General features: G+C 36.0%; 1 protein-coding gene across 2 annotated transcripts; it reads right to left on the bottom strand.

Annotated features, from left to right (window-relative positions):
* Positions 1 to 60: 60 nt before the first annotated feature.
* ETFDH (electron-transferring-flavoprotein dehydrogenase) lies at positions 61 to 21,749 on the bottom strand. 2 transcript variants are annotated; one of them, XM_012726880.1, is made up of 13 exons: positions 21,546 to 21,749; positions 18,134 to 18,156; positions 17,312 to 17,541; positions 16,201 to 16,282; positions 15,656 to 15,774; positions 13,701 to 13,778; positions 9,000 to 9,146; positions 7,522 to 7,662; positions 6,281 to 6,424; positions 4,056 to 4,224; positions 2,000 to 2,182; positions 1,554 to 1,775; positions 61 to 686 (listed from the first exon to the last, which is right to left on the bottom strand). In XM_012726880.1, the coding sequence occupies exons 3-13, from the start codon at positions 17,531 to 17,533 to the stop codon at positions 523 to 525; spliced, it is 1,671 nt and encodes a 556-aa protein (XP_012582334.1). In that variant the 5' UTR covers positions 17,534 to 17,541; positions 18,134 to 18,156; positions 21,546 to 21,749; the 3' UTR covers positions 61 to 522. The 2 variants fall into 2 exon arrangements, with proteins under 2 accessions (XP_012582334.1, XP_004685422.1); XM_004685365.2 differs by having other exon boundaries at positions 379 to 686; positions 18,134 to 18,274.
* Between the last annotated feature and the right edge of the window lie 349 nt (positions 21,750 to 22,098).

The following is a 22,098-nucleotide window of genomic DNA, read 5'->3' as shown; positions in this document are numbered from 1 at the left end:
GGTTTGTGTACATGTTTTGTAATACAGATATGTGTTCAGGGGTCTGCAAATTCTCACATAAGAGGGCCAAATAATAAATGCTTTAGGCTTTGTGGATCATTTAATAACTACTCAGTCTGTAGCTATAGCTCAAAAGTAGCCACATGTAAACCAGCACACATGGTTATGTCCCAATCAAACTCTTTGTAAATTGGCCACCTGGATGCCAACCTCTGGTTTATACCTTTATTTTTGTACTTAAAGTCTTCAGTTGGACAAATTAATGTCTGTAGTGATTGTGCTGTTGATACCGAATCTCTGAAGAATTAAAGAGGTAAATTGATGCTATATCACTTAAATTTTATTTGAGCAGTACTTTGTTATGGGACAGTTGTAGGCATAGTATAAAATTTTTATTTCACTGATAATGAACACTCTGCTGTAAGATTTGTACTTGTTAATCTCTTAAGCACTGTAAAGTTAGCTTACCATAATTCTGGGGAAATTGGCAATCAAAAATGACTAAGTAAAATCAGTTGTAGTTTACATTCCATTGTAAGCGGGTCCTCCACCACCTTCAGGTACCACCCAGTTAATATTCTGACTTGGATCTTTAATATCACATGTTTTACAGTGCACACAGTTCTGAGCATTTATCTGTAATCGAAATCCATCACCTTGTTCCAAAGGCACAAATTCATAAACTCCTGTAAGAAAAAAATAGTACCGTGAAGCACTTTAGTTTTTTAAGTTCAGATGTAGAAGTTGAAGGCCTGGAAAATTTTGTTTTTTGAATGTTTACCCACAAGGAATATAAAAATCTTTATGCTACCGCTATTAACATAGATAAAAGCCAAAAGGATAGCAATATCTGGCTCAGTCTTTAGTTCCAGTTATGTGTGTGTGTGCACATTATAGCTGAAGGACAAATGAGATCTAGTTCTTACCTTCAGGGATTTTACAACCTACTGCAATGACAGAAATGCCAAAAGACAGCCAAGGGCCCTGTCCTCAAACAGCATATATTCTAGCCCCACTCCAGAATGCACTAATTTTCAAGAATCCCAATACTATTTTAAAATAACATTTGAAACTTGGTTCTCACTGTAATTCTAGCTGAAATTTATTACTAGTCAGTATTCATGATGAATTTAAAATTTGGGAAGAACAATTCCTTGAGCTGCATGCAGCCCTCGTATATCAGTGTTTATGCATACCATACATATACATACACATATGAAAAAATGATTTTTTTTTTAAAGTCACATGAACATTTACTAAAACTATTCATTGGTGTTCTACAATTTGTACATTGGTTTGAGGGCATTAAGGAAATGCTTTCTTTTTTAAAGACATGTCATCTGAACTAGGTTTAAAGATTTCCTATATATTAGGGTTCCCTATCATAACAATGGTGAGAACCACTAAAAATAGTAAGATTCCAAAAGATAAATGTAGGAATCATTTATAAGTACAAGCAATGGGAGGCGATATGGGAATGTCTGGCAGCATATTATTAAACAGTCAAAGCAAGTATTTGTATTTTAGGAATGAATGGAGATGACATTACTTACCTGCAGGGCAGAATCGCTGTTCAGGCCCATCGTATATGGACAGATTTCTATTTACAGGTACACTGTCATCCTTTAAGGTTAAATGTGCTGGCTGGTCATGTTCATGATTAGTGCCACTCAGAGCCACTGATGACAGAAGGTCGAAACTGATCTGTCCATCGGGTTTTGGATAGTCAATAGGTGTGCAGTCCTTGGCTGGCTTGAGCTGATCAGAGTCGGAGCCTTTACAAGTTTTGAGGGAGATTGTTAATAAAAATACAGCTTCCATATGTGGAAACTTCAAATTGCTATACCAAAGAAGAATACTTTAGTTCTTATAACAATGTACTACTGTTCTTTTAAGATTATGAATTTATCATTTAAAACAATTAGCTTCCTCCATTAATTGATACCACCATGAACTTTTAATAATTACAACATTCATAATCTCAAATGTTTTAAATTACCTTTGTGTTTTAGAGTCCATGGCTCCATTCCTCTAAATATCCAGTAAAAAATTCCAGTATAAATCATCCCTCCGTATACACCCAGTATTCCATGACAGGATGGTCTTATATTTCTAACAGAATATAGCTCTTTCCACACCCATGATTTCTTCAAATTGTCCTCATACTCAGGTACATGGAGCCCTTTTATTGAAAACACGAAATGTTAAACATGTGAGATTCCCTCAAACATAAGGTTCTATACTGTCAATGTTTTGTGAATAAAGTATCTAATCAGTGGACCTGACACTGAATTTTTTTTAAAGATTTATTTATTTATTCATACAGAACTGGGGTACAGGCCAGAGGCTCAGGGGCGGTGAGAGGCTTCACCAGAGACAGAGTGGGGAGCAGAACAGGCAGATCGACGAAGTACACTGCTGAGGGGAGCAGCGGGCGGGTCAGGAGAGGTCTGGCTCGCCATGTGGTCTCCTCCGGGGCAGGCGGCAGGCGGGAATCGAACTCATGCGGAAGTGGCTTCAGATTCTCAGTGCTGGGCTTTAACCCGCTGCGCCACCAGGGAGGGCCCCTGACACTGAATTTTAAACAGTCGATCATATAAAGTCATACTGAAGATTCTTTCGTGTGGGCATCTTCCAAGAATGTAACTACTTTACAGATGTCTTAACAGGCAGTAAGATATTTGAGTGGTTCCCTAAGTTGGTTTCAAAACTTGGGAAAATGAAAAGTAAGCTTAAGACCAAGTCTGTGTTACCAATCAAAGTGAGAGATTTTATAAGTGACCTTTGAAACACTTCTGCCTTTTAGGGGTTGAATTGCATCCCTCCAAAATGGTATTTTAGAGACTTAATCTCCAGTCTTATTAGAATTGGTCATAATGGGGTTGTCACAGATGTAATTAAGATGAAGCCATACTGCAGTGCAGTGGGTCCTTCCTCTAATGACTGCCTGGTATGAGACATTCTGAGAGAAGGCAAATAGCTCAAGGCAGAAAGGAGTCACTCCTTCAAACCTCACAAAGTGTGGTCCTGCCAACACCAATTTTAAACTGCTAGCCCACAGAACTCAGAATATATTTCTGTTACATACATAACTAGAGGAAGATTTGTGGTCTGGGATTCTAAGGAATAGGATTTATTTATCAATACCTACTAGGGCCCTACGTGCCAGGTGTTTGGGATTCAGGGTCACCAAGGTCCCTGTTCATTTTGAATTTGCCATCCAAGAGGTAGGAGAAAAAGTTATTAAAAGTACACCAAGGGGTGGAAAAATAATATAGGAAAGCAGTGCAAAGAAGGCTGGAAGTGTTGTGTGTTGCAGGTTAACTGGAATGGTCGTTGAGGTGAAGCCACTGTGGGAGTGAACTTAGAGCAAAGGTGAAGGGAAAATAAGGGCATCATCACGAGATGGGAGAATACTCCGCATGTTCCAAGGACAATGAAGAAGCCAGTTGGCTGGGATGGAGAGTAACAAGCTAATCAGAAGGCTTATTTTCTGCCTTTTAGTTTGAGAAAAATAATCAGATTTTTTGAATTAAGGATTACTGAGGCGCAAGTGCTATAGCTGTTCTTCTCCGCCACAGAAGACTCAAACATGTATATCTATACTTGTAGAGCCTGCAAAGCTGTTCTATTTTCAGACCGATGAGAGTATCACATGCATATAAATGAGCTCCTGTCAAACTTGTCAGTTCTAAGTAGCCAAAACCCCTCTGGTGCTAATGCTACTTTTGACGTGACTGAAACAGAACATTGCTGTAAAAATACCTAATTATTGAGGGTAGATCATGTAAGTTTCTTTGCAAAGCACCCAACCTTAATGCTTTAAAGGAACAAATGCAATCTGTATGTTTTTTTAGTGCTGTGCTTTAACCCTCTGCGCCACCAGGGAGGGCAACAATCTGTGTTCTAATGTCAACTGAAGTATACATATAAAAGACATTAAGGTTTTTAAGAAGTTGCATATATTTTCATCCTCTACACTGTTGGTAGAGGATTTTTTTTAATGTCTCAAAAGAACCAAACAATCACCTGCATTTTAAATAGGAAGTTCTTACCTACTGTCTTTGATTGGAGATTCTCACTGGTAAGTTGATTAAAAATGGACTCTGCTGCCAAAATTCCACTTTTCATGGCTGTGTGAGTACCTTTGATCTTAGGAACATTCATGAAACCAGGGCTACAACCAATCAGTAAACCACCAGGGAAGGTGAGTTTTGGTATAGACTGAGAAAACAAACATTCAAAGTGTATTTGTTAACTAAAGTTAAACAAGCAAAACTAAACTATAAAGTTAAAATAAAGCCTCTTCAAGTCTTCTAAAGTTAAAGGGGAAAACTGAAAAATAACATCAAGATGAATATAGTAAAGGGAAAAACAGACCAAGAGCAGTTCCACTCCACTCCCATGAAGATCAACTCGATTAGTATTTTTCTTCTAAGAGTTTTTTCCTGTTCCCTTTCTATGACTGATCTACAAGACAGACTTAAGAGTGGAGCATTAACATTTAAATGTTTTTATATACATCCATGACCTGGTTAAAAAAACATTCTCTAGACTGTAAATTGTGATCTGCTTTCATGTGCATTCTGGGTAACATGATCCACAAAGGATATTATTTTTATATATATATTTTTTATTTTACTTTTGTATCTAGGGATAAAACCTTAGATTCTAATTATGACACCACCACAATTAGGTATTTCATTTAATAATGTATTTGAAGATAAACTTTCAAAATTAATTTTAAGACAAACCCTAAGACAGAAATAAAAAGTTATGTGATATTTGTGGTTCAAAATAAATTCAAACAAACTGAATGTTCTAAAGTAGTGTCACTAAAGAGTTTGCAAAAACTTAATGGAAATATCTGAACATTTGACTAGTTAAACCATAAAATACAAATGAAAATGTGTGTGTTTATAGACATTGATTCCTGCCAACTGTGAATCACCTGAGATGTTGACGCACACAAGGCGGATGTTTTAAATACAAATCTATGTAATATACAGACATCTTTATATAAATTAAAGCATACACTGACAATAGGTATTACATTATTTCACAAGATTTCTTTTTTTAAGATTTATTTATGCACAAGAGTTGGGGTACAGGCCAGCGGTGCAGAGAGGTCAGAGGAGTCACCAGAGACAATGGGGAACAGAACAGGCTGATCTCCTGAAATACACTGCTGAGGGGAGAGCGGATGAGACAGGTAAGGTCTGCTGCATCATGTGGGTTAGGTCCCTGGTCAGGGATTATTACTCATGTCACTGTGGCTGCTGACAGCTTCATAGTGTTGAGACCTGACCCTTTGAGCTACCGGGGAGGCCTGTCAAAAGTTTAATGGACCTTTGAAAGTGATTATGTAATTCCATAAATATTTTTGCTGGCTAATTACTACTATATAAACAAAGATACCTTTTAAGTAATTCCTAACGGAGTTTAGGGATAGCATTATTTTAAGATTCTAATAATCACTATAATAAAGTGATGATTTTACTTAACTATGAATTACTATTACAGTAATAAAACGGTTAGAGCTTCACTTTAAAGGTTAAGTGAACTTCCTCACCTGATTTTCTATTATGTTACTATTACTATAAAATTAAAAAGAAAATTAATTTCTGAAAGAGTTCTATCTTTTTAGATTATTAGAGATGGAAAGAATTATTTCATTTATATTTGACACCTGAAGGCAAGAGAGGGTGAATATGCTCCAAGTCATTTGGTGCATGTTTTAGAGCTGATTTTTTAGATTATCTTATCTAACACTATTTTACAATGGTACTATAGTGTTTATTGTTAGCTGACTAGGCCTGATTTTGTGTTATGTACTTTTATTACACTAACTGCATTTGACAAGATTTACTTTGAACATATAAAAAATATAACAATAAAGGGAAAAACCTAAGAGAAGTCTCCTAGAAAGCAATGATGTTACTAAATTGTTGAGAGGATTTAATTACCTTTGTGGAAAACTAATTTGTCTTTTGATTTCCTGGCAGCTAAGGAATAAAGGGAAATACCTACGTCACATAATTTTAATTTTCTGGTTGAAAACAAACCAACAAACAATAAAGGACCATTAACTTATCTCCGGAAGTCAATTTATTCTTTAAATTATGGTATTTATGTTGTGACAGCATTTTATAAATACCAGTTGCCTTTGCTTAATATACAGTCCTATGAGATAATTTCCTATTCTTTATCTAGATGTTACATTGTACTTTCAATGCTGAATTTATAATACAGAAATAAGGAAGAATGTTGCAAGAGTTACCTGAAAGCCACCTTCATTCAGAGCTCTGGCTCCATATGCAATCCTTTTCCCGCCTTCCAATGTTGGCTGAATGCTGGGGTGGTGTTTCCACCTTTGGAACTCTCTAAATGGACTCAGGTATGGATTTTGATAGTCCAGACCAACCTTAAAATTTTCACATATGAATTTGACATATTTACACAAATATGCATTTTTATTTCAATTTAAATCGGTGAGCAATACTTATCAGAAAAAATGTACATTAAATTCTTAGAGTAATATTTGCAGTAACCCTAATAAATAAACAGCTGAATAAAACCTGTCTGGGAAACAAAGGGCAAACAGGGTTACAATTTGCTCATTTAGACATTAAGAAATCACTTTTCTGAATATCCAATTCCAAATTAGAAAATATCTGTAGATGCCTCAAATTATGTTTCTACAGGAGTTGTCATTGCTTATTCATTTATCAATACCAACTCTAGAAATAATAATCTCTATGTAGCACCAGTGATGCAAAAATAAACAAATCCAATGTAATCATATTCAGAAATAAAGAGAACACGTAAGACAGGCTACATTTTAAACAATACAACATTACTCCGCTGCAGAAGTAACTACTACTTTTGCTTTGAAAAGATTACGTCATTGGAATTAATGACAAAAATGTGATGCACTGAACACTTACTGGGTGTCAAAACACACCCATGCATAAACTTAACGGGTCATTTATAGAGTTTAACCATGACAATAAACAAAGGTGCCACCAAATGCAAGCCCCTATTATTTTTGATTGTAATGTTCAAAGTTATTTACTGCTGAGATGAAAGTGGCTTTCAAAAGATGGAGAAACCATGTTTTAAAAAGCTACAGGTCTTTCAGTGGGCATATGCCAAAGCGGAACAGGCTTTGAAGTCAGACAGGTGCAGGTGCGAATGCTCCTGCTGTCGATAACGTGGGTATTTGGTAAAGCTGTTTAACCTGTTTGGACTCCAGGTTTCCAATCAGCAAAATAAGGACAGATCGACCTCACAGGCCTTTAATGAAATTTAGAGTCTCAGTAAAGCACCAAGCACAAAGCCAGCCATGCTGTTATTAAAGCTATGTGTGCCCAGGCAGACTGGCGGCTGTGACAGTCAAAAGTGCTTTACAGGCTGAAAATGAACAGAAAGCATTTTGTGGCTCCAGTTTTAAAACTGTCATTGTACAGCAGATTACCCAATGATTCTAACATATAACTACATAGAAAGGACATAACTTACCACAAAACCAAGAGCCACCAGTGGTTCACCTTCATTTAAATGATAGAGGAAAGAGCCTCCGTAAGTGTGTCTGTCCAAGGGCCAGCCGACCGTGTGGTCTACTCTCCCGGGTTTCCACTTCTTTTCGTCAATAATCCATAACTAAAAGAAAAAACGTCCTGCAGTATTAATTTCTTGTCACCACAATGGACAAAATTTTAAGTCTTATTTATGAAATTAGAAATGAAAAAGTAGTAAGAGAAACACATAAAAAGTAGCTTAGAGATCAAAGAAAAATACATCAAACAGACATGGAGTAAGAAAATAGGTAAAAAGAATATTGAACTTAAGACAGCAGGTTCTCAGATCTGTAGACTTAACTTGGATAACACTCTAGGAAACACCAGTGAAGAGAACAGGGAAATTTCTGGGGTGTTAATGTTTGATGTCATTAGGGTGGTGCTTATGTAGGTGTTGATACTTATAAAAATTGAAATGTACCCTTATAATCTGTTACTCAATGGTACATGTTATTCTTCACTGAAAGCCCACTTACCCAACCCTATGTGAACATCCAACCCCATCTGAAGTAAATTGTTCATCTTATTTTCAGACTGTTAGTTGTAAATTTTAAACAATTTCTATCTGAAATATTGTCTAAAAGTCAGACATTACTCATCCTGCTAAAATTATTAAGCCTTATTCATCATGAATCTAGTTATATATAAATTTTGAAACGTTGTGAGCTTTAACCTGAAAAATAAATGTAAACAGCTTACAGTAAAACTTTTACATGCAGTAAGCTTACGGTTTGGGAAGACAGATTAGAGACTAGATAAACTAAGAAAACACTTTAAACCTCATTAAGGTTTAGGCTGCAGATGAACAGACCAGGACTGAGGGTGTATTTCAAAAACTAAATTATCTTTATGTTACAATGTTGAGTAAATAATTCTTACATGATGTAGACATCTTGTAAGCAGCATACAACAGGTTAAGACCTGTTAGCCCAGAATGTCATTACAATGAAAAAAAAAATGTTAAAGATTTTTTCACATTCAAGACAAAACAACATTTGATATTGTTTCATACAATGTAGATAAGAATGGAGTTTGATTAGTAATATTTAAATGGACTTTAAAAATTATTCCAGGCCCTCCCTGGTGGCGCAGCTGGTTAAAGCACAGCACTAAGAAGCTTAAGCCACTTCTACATGAGTTCGATTCCAAGTCCCAGAGGTGACCCACATGGTGTGGCAGACCTCTCCTGACCCTCCTGCTGCTCCCCTCAAGGGTGTACTTTGAGGATCTGCCTGTTCTGCTCCCCACTCTGTCTCTGTTGAATTCTCTCACCACCCTGGCACCTCTGGCTTGTACCCCAGTTCTAATGCACAAATAAATCTTTAAAAAAAATTAAATCAACACTATAGACTAGAGATAAAATAAAAGAACTTAAGCTCTGTATTTCAAAACATAAACTGCAAAAACAAAGTAGGATACCTCTTTCAGTCCAATTCCATAGGTCTGGGGCTCACAATTGGCCCTCAAGTCAAACTTCTTATATAGTTGCTTAGATAGATGTCCATGGCAACCCTCAGCAAAAATGGTGACTTTAGCTTGTAGTTCTAGTCCTCTCTCAAATGTTGTCTAAAACACAAAACACATTAAATTACAAGATTTGACAAGATATAAAACATTTACATTCTGGTTAGTTTTGAATTATGTTTCAGGCATAGAAGACAGTGTAGGGCCCTCCCTGGTGGCACGTGGGTTAACGTGCAGCTCCGCAAGCTAGCCACAGTAGCTTCAGTATGAGTTTTCTATCCCTGGCCCCCAGGTGACCCACATGGCACTGCAGACCTCTCCTGACCTGCCTGCTGCTCTCCTCAGCAGTGTACTTGGTCGATCTGCCTGTCTTGCTCCTGCTCCCCACTCTATCTCTAGTGAATCATCTCACCACCCCTACACCTCTGGCCTGCTCCCCAGTTCTGTATGTATAAATAAATAAATCTTAAAAAAAAAAAGTGTAAACACGTAATACTAGAAATAAGCGAATGATAACTATATGTGTAATCTAATTTAAATTATGTAATGTTTCTTTTATTTTTCTTTATTTCAAAAGTACTTAAATTTGTAAGAAATAAAACAAAGCAAATTTACGCAAATAAATTTCTCACAAATGACTAAAAAGTTAAAAATGTAAAGCCATTTCTCCCACAGCTTGATTTTCCATCCTATTTGAGGCAAAAATGCTATTAATGGCTTTCTTGTGCATCTTACCAGAAAACTTCCATGAATAAAAAATTATATAGAGCCTAAATTTAAGTCTCCTAACACAAATAGGGTGATATCACATATACTTTTTAGCTGCTTGCCTTTTTCACTCTAATTTTACCTGTTCTCTACTGTGAAATGTATACTAGAAAAGTAAAATATTTTTCCAAGGGGAAAAAAGTTACAATTAAAGTCTTTCTCAATCTTTTGCTATCTGCATTTTGAGCTTATGTTTGACACATGGTAGGAACTTAGTGAAACTGCTGAATTAAGGAATGCAGGATAATTAGGCACTTCTCATAGGAAAATTCTGGGTATTTCTCTATATATTTGCATACATGTGTAGAAGCAGATACACTCATACAATAAATACAGTTTTACGGTGACAAACCTTTAAAATCTCTTTCATTAGGTGATTTTCCTAAGGCAGTATATTCCAAATAAAGCATCGATTTTTAATGTGTGAAGATTCCTTTAAATTTTCAACCAATTCTCAACAAATGTACACTCAGATAGTCCCACTGTTTATCACTAATAGAAGTACTGCATGAATGAATATCCTTGGTGCGAAATATTTTTAGCTCGAATGAAAGAATTAACTTATGCTTAGTTACTAGAGTCTGAACATCTTTCTCATTGTATCCGTAACTACTGTTTGGCCTGTGAAGTGCTCATCCATGTCATCTGCCTGCAGAATGCATGCACACTGCACAGAATGTTCCTCAGTGACTTTCTCATTTGCTTGTCTCCTTTTTTATACCACACTCACCCATAAGCCAACTAACAACTTAGCTTGTACAGTTTTACTCGGATTTTTATGCATACACACAAGAGATACATGCACACTTTAAACTCTTTTGGATTTTGTTTGATTTTATAAAAATGGGATCATATAATACAAAATTTTCTTATTTAGTAATACTTCATGCAAGTCTTTTTAAGTCACTGTATAGCACACATCTTTCTTTTTAATGGCTGGGTTATAATTGATGTGGGAATAGCAGAGGTTATCCAGTCATTCTGCTATGAGGTAATAGCCATTCAATATGTTCTCAGCTTATTTATGACTATAAACAAAATCATCAAACACACTTTCATTTACATATTCTTATAATATTGGTGCTTTTATCCCAGTAAAATAGAATATTTTATTCCAGCTATATAGGATATATAATAAATATAAATATAATACTTCTGAAATAAAATTCTGGGAATGACATTGAATTAAAGTTCACCTATTTTTTTTTTTAGTAGATATTACTACATACTTCCCAAAAACTGCAAAGCAGTAAACATTTCCATTAGCAGCATAAATGAGCCTTTTCCCTAAAGCCTAGTTAGTGACATATATAACTACTCTTTTTACATTTTTGTTCCTTTTACATTTTACTAAGTGACAGTTCACTGAAATTTTAATTTGCATTTCTCAAACTCTGTTTTCAACTACTTTTTTTGATTCAAGAAATAGTAAATGAATATTCAGTGAACCAAGTTCTTCGCTACGTATAGGGCATGTAAGATGAATTTAAGACTGGGCTAGTCACAGAAACAGACATTAAGTAGATGCCCAAATATTTAATTATAAATTGTGATTAGGTGCTATTGAAAAAAAGAGGGAGCAATTCTGAACTGGTTAGCAGGAAAGGTCTATTAAAAAATGACATTTAAAAGCTGTGAACACTGCGGAAAGGTAATTATCTTCCCTTATGATTAGAGATAATCTCAATTTGTTCTGTGAAGTGTCAACTTTTTAGATTCTGCCCATCTCCCTCATGTTTTTTCCTTGTCGATGTGTAAATGTTATTCCTATTTTATGTATAACTAAATTCATACTCCTCCATCTTCTGATTTCTACTATTTATCTACAGACCATAAATTCTTTTTGTATACAGAAGTGTTTAATTTTTATATAGTTAAAAAAAAAGACCTTTAATTTCTTCCTCCATGGGATGGCTTACTATGTCTCCAACTATAATTGTAATCATGATTTCTTTCTGAATTTTTTTTTGCTGTTATAGGAAATCATCAAGGTTAAAAAAAGAGAGAAGATCCAATTCTATTGCTTCCAGATGGAATAATTTTCTCAAGACTACTTATAATTCAATTTTTATAAACTAAAATATAATGTTTCCACTTAAAGGCAACATGCTTCTGTGGTTGAGGGACAGACCCTGGAGACACAGTGTCTCCCAACCCCAGCTTAACAATTATCTGTCCTTGAGCAACTTCTGAAACTTAAATCTGCCCTAATCAGAATTCTCTGGCTAAAATGCCCATTTGGCATGTGAACAAAACTACTGAATAACAGTGGGACATATGACTCTGGGGCTCAGGAAAAAGTTATTTACAGCCATGCTACTGGATGAGGTCACTATGCAGAAAATGGCGGGCTCATCTCTGAGCTCAAGTCTTTAGAGGACGAGAGCAAGAGGAAATGCAAGCAGTGGTGACCGGGAAGCAGGTGGTAAATTACAAGGATAGCCTAGTGACAAAAACTGTTTCAGTGAAAGGAGGGAAGAAAGCCTACTTGCCATGGGCTAAACAGAATGGAACAGAGTAAGCAGAATCCTTAGTTCTCCCTACTCCAAACTTGGGGTAATAAAATAATTACTTAAAAAACTTATGCTTTGATGTTCTAATTATAACGACTCCACTGAACTCTTAAATGCAATATATAAAATGAGTATACTTTTACAACAACAAAGTACAGAACACAAGAGTATATATCTGAATAAGTATAAGGAGAACACATGAAAAAAATGAAATATCAGCATGGTATAATCTGTGTGCTTCAATTTTGTCAAAATAGTAAACAAACATTTTATAAGAATAAAATATAATTAATGATCACACAGAAAATAACCATAACATAGGAACAGCAATATTCTTTCTTTTTTCTATTCTTTCTTATTATGAGAAGCAGTATGAACGAGATTGTTTGCAAATTTGCCTATGCAGCAGAATCCCTAGAGGCCTCTTATAAAACAGCATTCTGCATGCTTCTATTGAACATGCTTGGTCCTGAAGAACTCCCATGACTCACATGTATTCAAAGCACGAGGAGTACTAGACTCCAAACTCTGCAAATTTCTTTCTAGGCAGGAAATAGTGAGAAGCAGGAAGATCTGCTGGATGACATTCTAGATCAGAATCCCAATTTTGTTCGAGAATGGCAGAGGAGAACAAAGAGCGAGTCGACCCATGCTCACTGAGGAAGCGTAGCCTAACATGTATATGGCACTGTGATAGGTACTGGAGTAAATCTCCATGACCTCTGGACGTCATAATATACGTGAGAAATCAAGACAATAAACAACATGAAAAGACAAATTAATTCACTGAGATAATTTGTGTTTTGTTCTTGATTTTAGTTCTAGGAAAGAAAAATATTTTTTTCTTGTCTTTTCTAAGGAAATTTACATATTAAGAGATCCATGTCCAAGTTGTGAAAACCAGAATACCATCTAGGTTTATATTTGAATTTCAAGAAGAAGACAGATTCATATTTACTAAATGATGTTAAAATCAGGTCAAAGGCTGCAGTGATACAAGTGATGCTTACCCAAAGGAATGAAAACCAGTGCAGGTGTTACGAAGTTGACGGATAACTTACATATGTGGTTTTTTAGTTCTACTTAAACATTTTACTGATTCTCTCACTAATAAGTGAAATAAAATCTTTGACAAGTGTTTGTTTTCTGTTTATATGACTTATGTTTTTAATCTTAAAAATTATTCTTTAACATCTCATATCTACTTGCCTTAATCATTTTGTTCAAAGCTATTTTCTAACAATGGAAAATTCCATACTATTTACATATTTTAACACTCAATGTGCCACCACTTTGTAACTGGACAAATTTGTAGCAAGACAATTATGGTGTTTCTTTTGATTCTTTTTTTGTTAGTTAAGCATGTAGTGCTTACCTTTGGTGCACCATCCTTTTGTATCCCTACATCGTTAGTGGCAATTCCTTTTACACTACCATCCTCATGAAAAAGGACCTAAGATGAAAACATATTTTTTATCACCAAAGGATTCATAACTGTGAGAAGAAACAATAAACAACATAAGGTTTTTTAAACATGCTTTCTAGATTATAGAAATGCAGACTTTTAAAATGTTTAGGCAGAAACAAAACTTTTTTTATGTGTATAAAAGAACACAGTTCAAATAGTTGAAAATGGCAGAAATGTTACAACCCTCATGAGGAATAAAGGGGGAAGTACTAGGGAGACTTAAAGAAACCACTAGTAACAGTTCAGAAACCTGAAAACAGGGCTTACGGCAAGTGAAGAGCATCAGGGTGGGTGGAAAGAGGCCAGGGTTGGGAAAGCCTATGTTCCCAATGCGTTAAGAAGCCCTTTGCACCCGGAACAGAGAAAACAAAAGAATGAACAAAAGACAGAGGCTGAAGAAAGCCCCTAACTGATTAGTTTCTAGAGCAACAAGGTGGAACACTGATCAAAGTATAATTCTAGAAGATGAGAAATAGCAATACTCTTTAACCCTTACATGGTTTGTTTCCCCTCTGGAAGAAAATGCTCTTTGGGTAAGGCAGGACAGGGGCAGTGCTGGAAAACCCAACAGTATAAGAAAACATGGGAATGGAAAGATAAACAAGGGTTAGCGGCATGAAACATGAAAATAAGATAAACATTTTATTTGATACCTTAGAACCAGTCAATAATAGAATATGGCTATGAACTAGAGCTGAATCTGGCTTCGAGTACCAAAAAAACAGGTTCACAGACCTTTAATCTACCCATGATGATCTTTATGGGAATAAAAAGAGGAGAGGTAGAAGAAACAGTGTGTGTATGTATGTGTACTTATTCATTTTAACTTTTAAAAAGTAAAGATTCTTGCCAGGAGCTGCATCTCAAGTCTTTCTTTCAGAGACACCTTTCAAATGTGATTTTCAAGGCGGATGGTGTCTGCCCCTCTGACCATCCAGACTAGGTGCCTGACCAAGTAACTTCCTGAATGTTAAAAAGACACAGTACGTTTTATTACTTCTTTGGATAATGCAAGTAACAGTATATAATGTACATCTGGCTATGTAATGGGCAGTGATTTCTTTCTGTATCGGAATCTTCCTAGCAGGCTGCCTGCAATGTGTAGTCCAGTCCAGGGTTAATGCTTGTTCAATACAAATGTTTTACTCTCTTTTATAATATGCAGAGGTGATTTTTCTTGGTTGGCAAGCGATTTCAGTCTTAAAAATTTCCCCAGTAACAATGCAGTGAGAAAATCGACAGTGTATTAATGTTAAAAGTGATACTGAAGAAACTAATGGAAGAACAGTTTCTTCTGCAATGCAGAAAGGTACAACTTTGTTCTCCACTAGGTTTATTCACTCTGGTTGTCACTTGATAAAAGGAAGTGAAAGGGTTGCAATCAGATGAAGGCAATGAGAACACTGAAGGAACTCAAACTAAGTAACATGAGGGCTGAAGACCAGAAAATTTAACCAGCAAAAAAGCCCCCAAACCTTCAGAGTGAAGGTGGGGAAGAACAAGCAGAGCGTAATTATAATTGGAAAGCTGTCTTTGGAAGAGGGCATAAATTTGTTCTGCATAGTGTAAAATAGCAGATATGCAACATAAAGGAGAGAATATTACCACAATCCAAATATTGATTCTTTTTAATCCTTGATGTTTAATCATAATTTGGGCAATCACTTGATGTAGAAACAATATAAGAACTCAAGTATTTTTTGGATTAGATCTTTTCAAGATTCCTTCAGCTGTATAATTTTAAAATTCTATGGCTTTTCTAAAATGTGTACTTCTTTACTACTTTAACATTCTTGGTTTATATTCAAAAGAAAAAAGATTACTTCCTATAAACACTAAAAGCAAAACAAAAGTATGCAAACCTCAGCAGCAGCATAACCAGGGTATACTTCCACACCCAGGGCTTCTGCTTGCTCTCCCATCCAGCTTACCAAGTGGCCCAAGCGTACAATGTAATTGCCATGGTTATTCATTGGAAGACCTACAAATATATACTTAATTTATAAATCTGACCTTGAATTCATAATACATCACAAAACATGATTTAAACATTCTAACCAACATTATAACTCCTGCATAAATACACACATTATCTTTTTTTAAAGGACATTATCTCATCATGCTGTAATGCCCAATTATTTTCTACCTTTTGATTTAGAGCTCTAATTACTGAAATTAAAAGTTTTTGGCTGGCTTACAAGGCCATCTCAATTCTTCCAAACTGGAAGACAAAAGCACTGAGTTCTAGTCCAGCTTTCCCACAAGCTAGCTATGTAAATCTGGGCAAGCACTTCAAACTCTTGATCTCAGTTTTCTGATCTGTAAAAGGAAGGGATTTCACCGGATGAAATGTAGTTCCTTTCAGCTGTGCAATACTGTGATTCTGATTATTTACTATATACCTTACCTGGAAGAATTGGCACAGGAATTCTGCCTTTCTCTGTTAAAATCCCAAATCTGTCTTCTGTTACAAGTGTTTTAAGTGGTGCCTAGAAACAAGGAAAATCAAGTTTTCAGTTCAGATTCTGTAAGGCAAACACAAGTTAAAAAAAACAAATAGTTAAAAAAGTTGTGCCATAAGGGAAAGGGAACTACCCTCCTTGTTCTCTCAGCAATTTCTTTTAGAAAACTTGAACTCTAAATCCTTTGCTCTTTTGAGATGTATGATAATCTTTTTAAAAATTAATTAAGCAGCTATGAATCCCAGGAATGTCTTTCCTGGGGTCTTGGAGACATCTTTGAAATGTGAACATCAAGCAGGATGGCTCCTGCCTCTCTGTGGGAGCTTAGCTCCAAGTAGCAACTTGCTGCCTAATAAAACATAAGAGAAGAATATAGCTGAAATGTTTGTCATTCAATTTACTCCACAGGGAAAGAATACAAAAGTATTTATAGACTTTTTTGAGCTTTACAAAGCATATTCACAGATAATGAATATTCTAACCTTGAAGGCAAGACAGGTATAACAAACTGTTGTACAGAAGAAAGAACTGAGGTATACAGAGTATAAGATTTCAAGTAAGATTATACAAATTATGAGGGCAGTAAAGCTGGTGTTTGGTTCTCTATCACATCAGTATCTTTTCTGTTTAGGACAGGAGAGGCCATATTAATTTATTCTTTAGAAAATTAGATTATCCTCTTTGACTATTTATTACAGTGACCCCCCAAAAATGTTCTATCTTCCCGAGAATAATGAAGTAAATACCTGTGGAAGAAGTTAGAAAATATCCTCAAAATCAAAATGCTATATTTTACTCAGAACAAATATTCAAAGGCCTCCCCAAGATAACTCCTCATGAACTCTGTCCATAAATGCACATATAGAAGGCATACAAAAATATGAATTAAAATATTTAAACTCATTAGATGAGAGTCAACCTTTCCTTGACACTTTTTAAGGAAAAAGAAAAAAACTACAACTACCCCTTCAGAGACAGAATTACATGAAAAAGATTTTCCATATTCCATTTGGAAACAAATATGTAGTAATGTATAAAAAATATTTTTTTTCATACTCCCTTCTCCTTCCAGTCTGGGAACAGTTCTTCAAAAGCACGTGGATCAAGGCAAGCCCCTGAGAGAGTATGTGCTCCTATCTGAGCCGCTTTCTCCACCAGACACACTCGGATATCCTTTTCGTGTTGAGCAGCCAACTGCTTTAGACGAATAGCTGCAGACAGCCCTGCAGGGCCTGCACCAACTATTACTACATCTGCTTCTTCTGCAAACCTCTCCATGCTCACTCCTGGGAGGAAAAATGTTTAAAAAATATATACATAAAGATTTTGCGATACATATGACCTGGCAAAATGATAAGCTATTCTACAGTATTATTTATAGAAATAGTCCCTTTGCTTTATATGTAATGGGTATGTTAGGTAGCTGGCTGTCGCTTCGGGTCTGTTCTATTGCAAGTCTTATTTTATTTTTTTTAAAAGATTGATTTATTTATGCACACAAGACTGGGATACAGACTAGAGGTAAAAGGGGTGAGAGGATTCACCAGAGACAGAGTGGGGAACAGAACAGACAGATCGACTGAAACACACTGCTGAAGGGAGCAGCAGGCTGATCAGAGAGGTCTACCGTGCCATGTGGCTGCAGTAGGTGCAGAGAGCAACCCCCTGTGCCATGGGGAGGGCCTGCAAGTCTTACTTTTAGCTTCATTAAATCAAATTTTAGATTTATTATATATTTAGCAAAGACTTGCTTATTTAAACATTACATAATAGATTTGATAGTTATAAAATATTAGATTGTACATGATCATGAAAAATATATTTTTCTCCACAAAATAATAAACGATCAAAATGTCTCAGCAGTTTAAACAGTCTTACCTTCCCATCTCTTGTCCTTATCCCTGGGATAAACAGTATAATGGGTAGTGATTCGAGGTACAACGGAAGTTGAAGACCATCTTATGGCATACAGAGGTAGGTAATTTTTCTTAATTTTTAAGGCATGAAGGCACTGATATGCTGCATGAAAATTATCAACATTAACATTATTTTCTCAATAAGTTTTCTTTAGCAGTAGGCTAAACACTTTTTAAAAGGGAAAAAAAAAAAAAAAGATTGAGAGTCCAACCTTGAAACCTGCCCTGACATATATAAACCTTTTTTTTTTTGTAGATATAAGAATTAAGTCTGTGATGGGAGAAAAGAAAGAATAACCAAAGGAACAGAATAAAGAGTTCAGAAATAGGATCCATGTAAGGACTTGTATATGTTAATGATGCCACTTCAAATTGCAAAAAAGAGATAGTTATACATTAAAAGATTCAGTGATATCTAGAAAGTAATTTTAGGTATATACCTAATATAAATGATGGCACATGTCTATACAAAACTTACATACAAATATTCCCAGGTATATTATTCATAAAACCCCAATGTGGAAACAGCCCAAGTGTCTATAAAAAGTAGTATATCCACATATTCATTAAAGGAGTATTGTTCAACAATAAAAAGTAATTTTGGAGGCTAAATCAGAGATTTTCAAATTTCTGGATGACATGTTAGTATATGTGCTGCCGAAGTGAGCACGCCTGGATAACATTTCAAATTATAAGTAGGAAATATCTATCCGGTTAAGAAATATCTTAGGCAATTTGCCCTTATCCTACACCACAGTATTTACAAAGCAGACATTGTCCTTAAACTTTCCACAGGATGAAGAGAATTATATAACTTGCTGATGACTTTGTTGCTGAATTTAAATAAAAACTAGACAGATGAAAGTACTACAACCTTTCTCTATGTTCCTTTTTTTTTTTTTTAATTTTTAAAGAGAAACTGAGCAGAAGTACACAGTTTTTCATGAACTTCTTCCCATGCTTCATGAATATCTTGCATGGGTGTATTAGTTGCAGTTGGTTCGCATACTGATATAATATTAAAGTTGATAGTTTGGAGTTCACTCTTTGATTGGCTACATTTGTGAATTTTGACAAATGCATGATAACATACATTTACAATGTATATGTTAGTTGCAATAGCATACAATGTTAATCACAATAGCATACACTACCCCCCAAATACCGGGTCTACCACATACTTATTCCTTTCTATCTCTTCCTGAAGCCCTAAAATTCCTTATCTTCTTACATGTCTATAATTTTGACTTTTCCAGAATGTCATGGAATTACACAGTATGTATCTTTTTCAGAAAATCCTAATACATGTCTAAGTTTCATCCATACAATTCTATTCCTACTTCCTTACTCAAAGAATACAAAAACACTACTTTGAAAGGGTATATACATTCTTATGATCACTGCAGCACTTTTTGCAATAGCCAAGTTATGGAAATAACTGATGTGTCCAAAGATAGATGAGTGGATTAGTATATATACACAATGGAATACTACTCAGTTATTTAAAAAAAAGTAAACTTCTGCCATTTGTGATGACATAGATAGAACTGGAGTGGATAATGCTAAACAAAATAAGTTAAAAGGAGAAAAACAAATACTGATGGTTTCACTTATATATAAAATATAGAGAAACAAAGCAAATGGTCAGATAAAACCAAATCTATAACAAGCTGCATAAATATAACTGTAGAATTGAGACAATCATAGGAGATATGGAGAGAAAGAGGTGGGGGGCCCTCAATGGACTATGTACAGAAGTATGGGTAGGTACCTTGATAGTGGGTGTGGTACAATAATGTTATAGGGCAACCCAACACATCTTCAGGGTGTGATTCCATACTGATAAACTATACAGTGTTGCAAATCATGATCCCACAATAAAAAACAAATGAATAAAATTAAACCTTTGACAAATGCTAATTGATGTAATAAAATAGTAAGCAAAATAAATACAGCAAACAAAAAGAGAAATAAAATTACTACCAAACATCTCAGTTCCTAATTTCAAATATAGTATTATGCATAATAATATTCATACTATTTATTAAAAGTTACTTGTTTTATGACACATTGTAGTTTAGTACATGGAAGCTACCATTTTGCATCTGAGAACTGCTGCTTTGGAATCAGACAAAACTAATTCTATTACTTGTATAGTTAGTGATTTTTTGGAACAGAGTAATCAGATTTCCTTAAGGGGGTTAAAAGTTACAACCTTTACCCATTTCTGAAAAAAAGTTGGATATTTCACCTTAGTGACCTGAACACTTGAGACTTGGCTAAATTTTGATATAGAAGTAAGGTCAAAAACATAAACATCACCAAAACAACTCAAAACATCACCATATCAAAGTCACAATGAGGACATTTGGGTCCATCTCCAATGATCTTAGCATCCAAAGAAAAGGGAAAAGGTAATTTTGGTGAAATTTGCTTAGCACTTGGTCCAATAAAGATTTCAACTAAATTGGGCAGAAGGGCAGATACCATCTGACCACTTTATGGTCAAAAGGCAAAGGTACCCACATGTTAGGTATAGTAATACATCTAATCGTTAAATGCATGGACCCAAATTTGACCAAATTCTACCTTTGTGAAATTTATGTAAGAATATTCTTGAATTTGAAATGTGCATAATGATTTATTCTGTAATGGAAAATTATATAAAGATTTTTAAAAAGCCAATTATAACAGAACTCAAGATCCTGTAGTGAACTTTTGGAAAAGTTTAAGCTATTTTTGTTTTTAATAAAACTAAGCAAAAAACAATACAATTACTTCATTCTAACATTTTTTTTTCTTTTAAGGTAATGAGGTATTTTCAGGAGTCATCCTGAGCGGTAGGCAGACCCACAATACCATAATCCCAGGGAATTACTTTTAGACAATGTGGAAAAATTTCTGGTTCTTCATGTAACCTGGTGACTCGAGCAGCAAATGAATGCTAATTACGATGTGACAGATCAGTCTTCCAGTTCTTAAGACAATGACTGGTGCAAATTTGCAAGTCAGGTCGGGCAAGAAGAAACACTGTTGAGATAATTTTTTTTTTTCCATTTCCAAATAGGAACTAGGTAACAACAGAGCTTTGGGATAAGGATTTGGAAAGACTTTGTTCAAAAGTCCACTCGGGGACCGTGTTGACAAGTTTCCTTCGCCCGTGACCTTTAGCCTAGTTGTCAATTCTTCCAACTGGGACAACCTTAGGGGAAGGAACTGGTGTCACCCACCAGCTGGAGACGCCGCGACCTTCGCCCTAGTTTAGCATGAGAAAGCTGACAGAGGAAAAAGGAAGGGAGAGATGCCCCCAGGTTGGGTCTTGTCCTAACTCCTCGACCTTCCTCCCCTTACCCCCGCCCCGAGTCCCCTCTCACCAGGGCAGGACAGCCTGGCCAGCGGGACCAACATCTTCAAGGGAACCAGGACTCAGTCGGACACAGGACAGCGTGAGGCTTGCTGCGGACGCGGGACCTCTAGGCCGTGGGGGGCGCCATCACCTGGGCCAATACTGACCCTCCGCTGAAATTTGCCTTTCTTCGCAGACGCCCGCTTTGGCTTCACCGCGTCGCCTCCTTTTTCTCGCTCTGCGCCGGCGCCAAGCATGACGCATGGTCAGAGACTTCCGGGTCACGTACAGAAGGAAGGAAAAGAAAGGGCCTCCAAGTGCCCGACGCTGACCGTGGCTTCTGGTTGCGATTGGATTGTATTTCATTCTCAACCGGGCGTGGGAGTAGGCGGGGGCAGGGGACTAGGAGGCTGGAACCACACTTCCCATAGTGCAACGCGCGCAGGTCACCGGTTGAGGGAGGCGGAGCGATGCGAATGGCATCCTGGGGGCTGTAGTCTTCCACTCTAGCGCCTCGGAGTCCGATTGGTGGTGCGCTTGGAGGCGTATCGCGGCCAGAAGAATGCACTAACTTCTGATTG

The sequence above is a fragment of the Condylura cristata genome, unplaced genomic scaffold (assembly GCF_000260355.1).
Source record: "Condylura cristata isolate star-nosed mole 26May11 unplaced genomic scaffold, ConCri1.0 scaffold00018, whole genome shotgun sequence".
Classification (NCBI taxonomy): domain Eukaryota; kingdom Metazoa; phylum Chordata; class Mammalia; order Eulipotyphla; family Talpidae; genus Condylura; species Condylura cristata.
Note: the sequence above shows the minus strand (reverse complement) of the source record. Positions and strands in the feature narration are given on the sequence as shown.

Coding starts and splice junctions, on each gene's coding strand:
- ETFDH (XM_004685365.2), bottom strand. CDS start 21,579: ATGTTGGTCCCGCTGGCCAGGCTGTCCTGCCCTG. Junction 15,775..16,200: donor TCCTGTGCCAATTCTTCCAG/GTAAGGTATATA, acceptor ATATATTTGTAG/GTCTTCCAATGAATAACCAT. Junction 687..1,553: donor ACAGCGATTCTGCCCTGCAG/GTAAGTAATGTC, acceptor TTTTTCTTACAG/GAGTTTATGAATTTGTGCCT.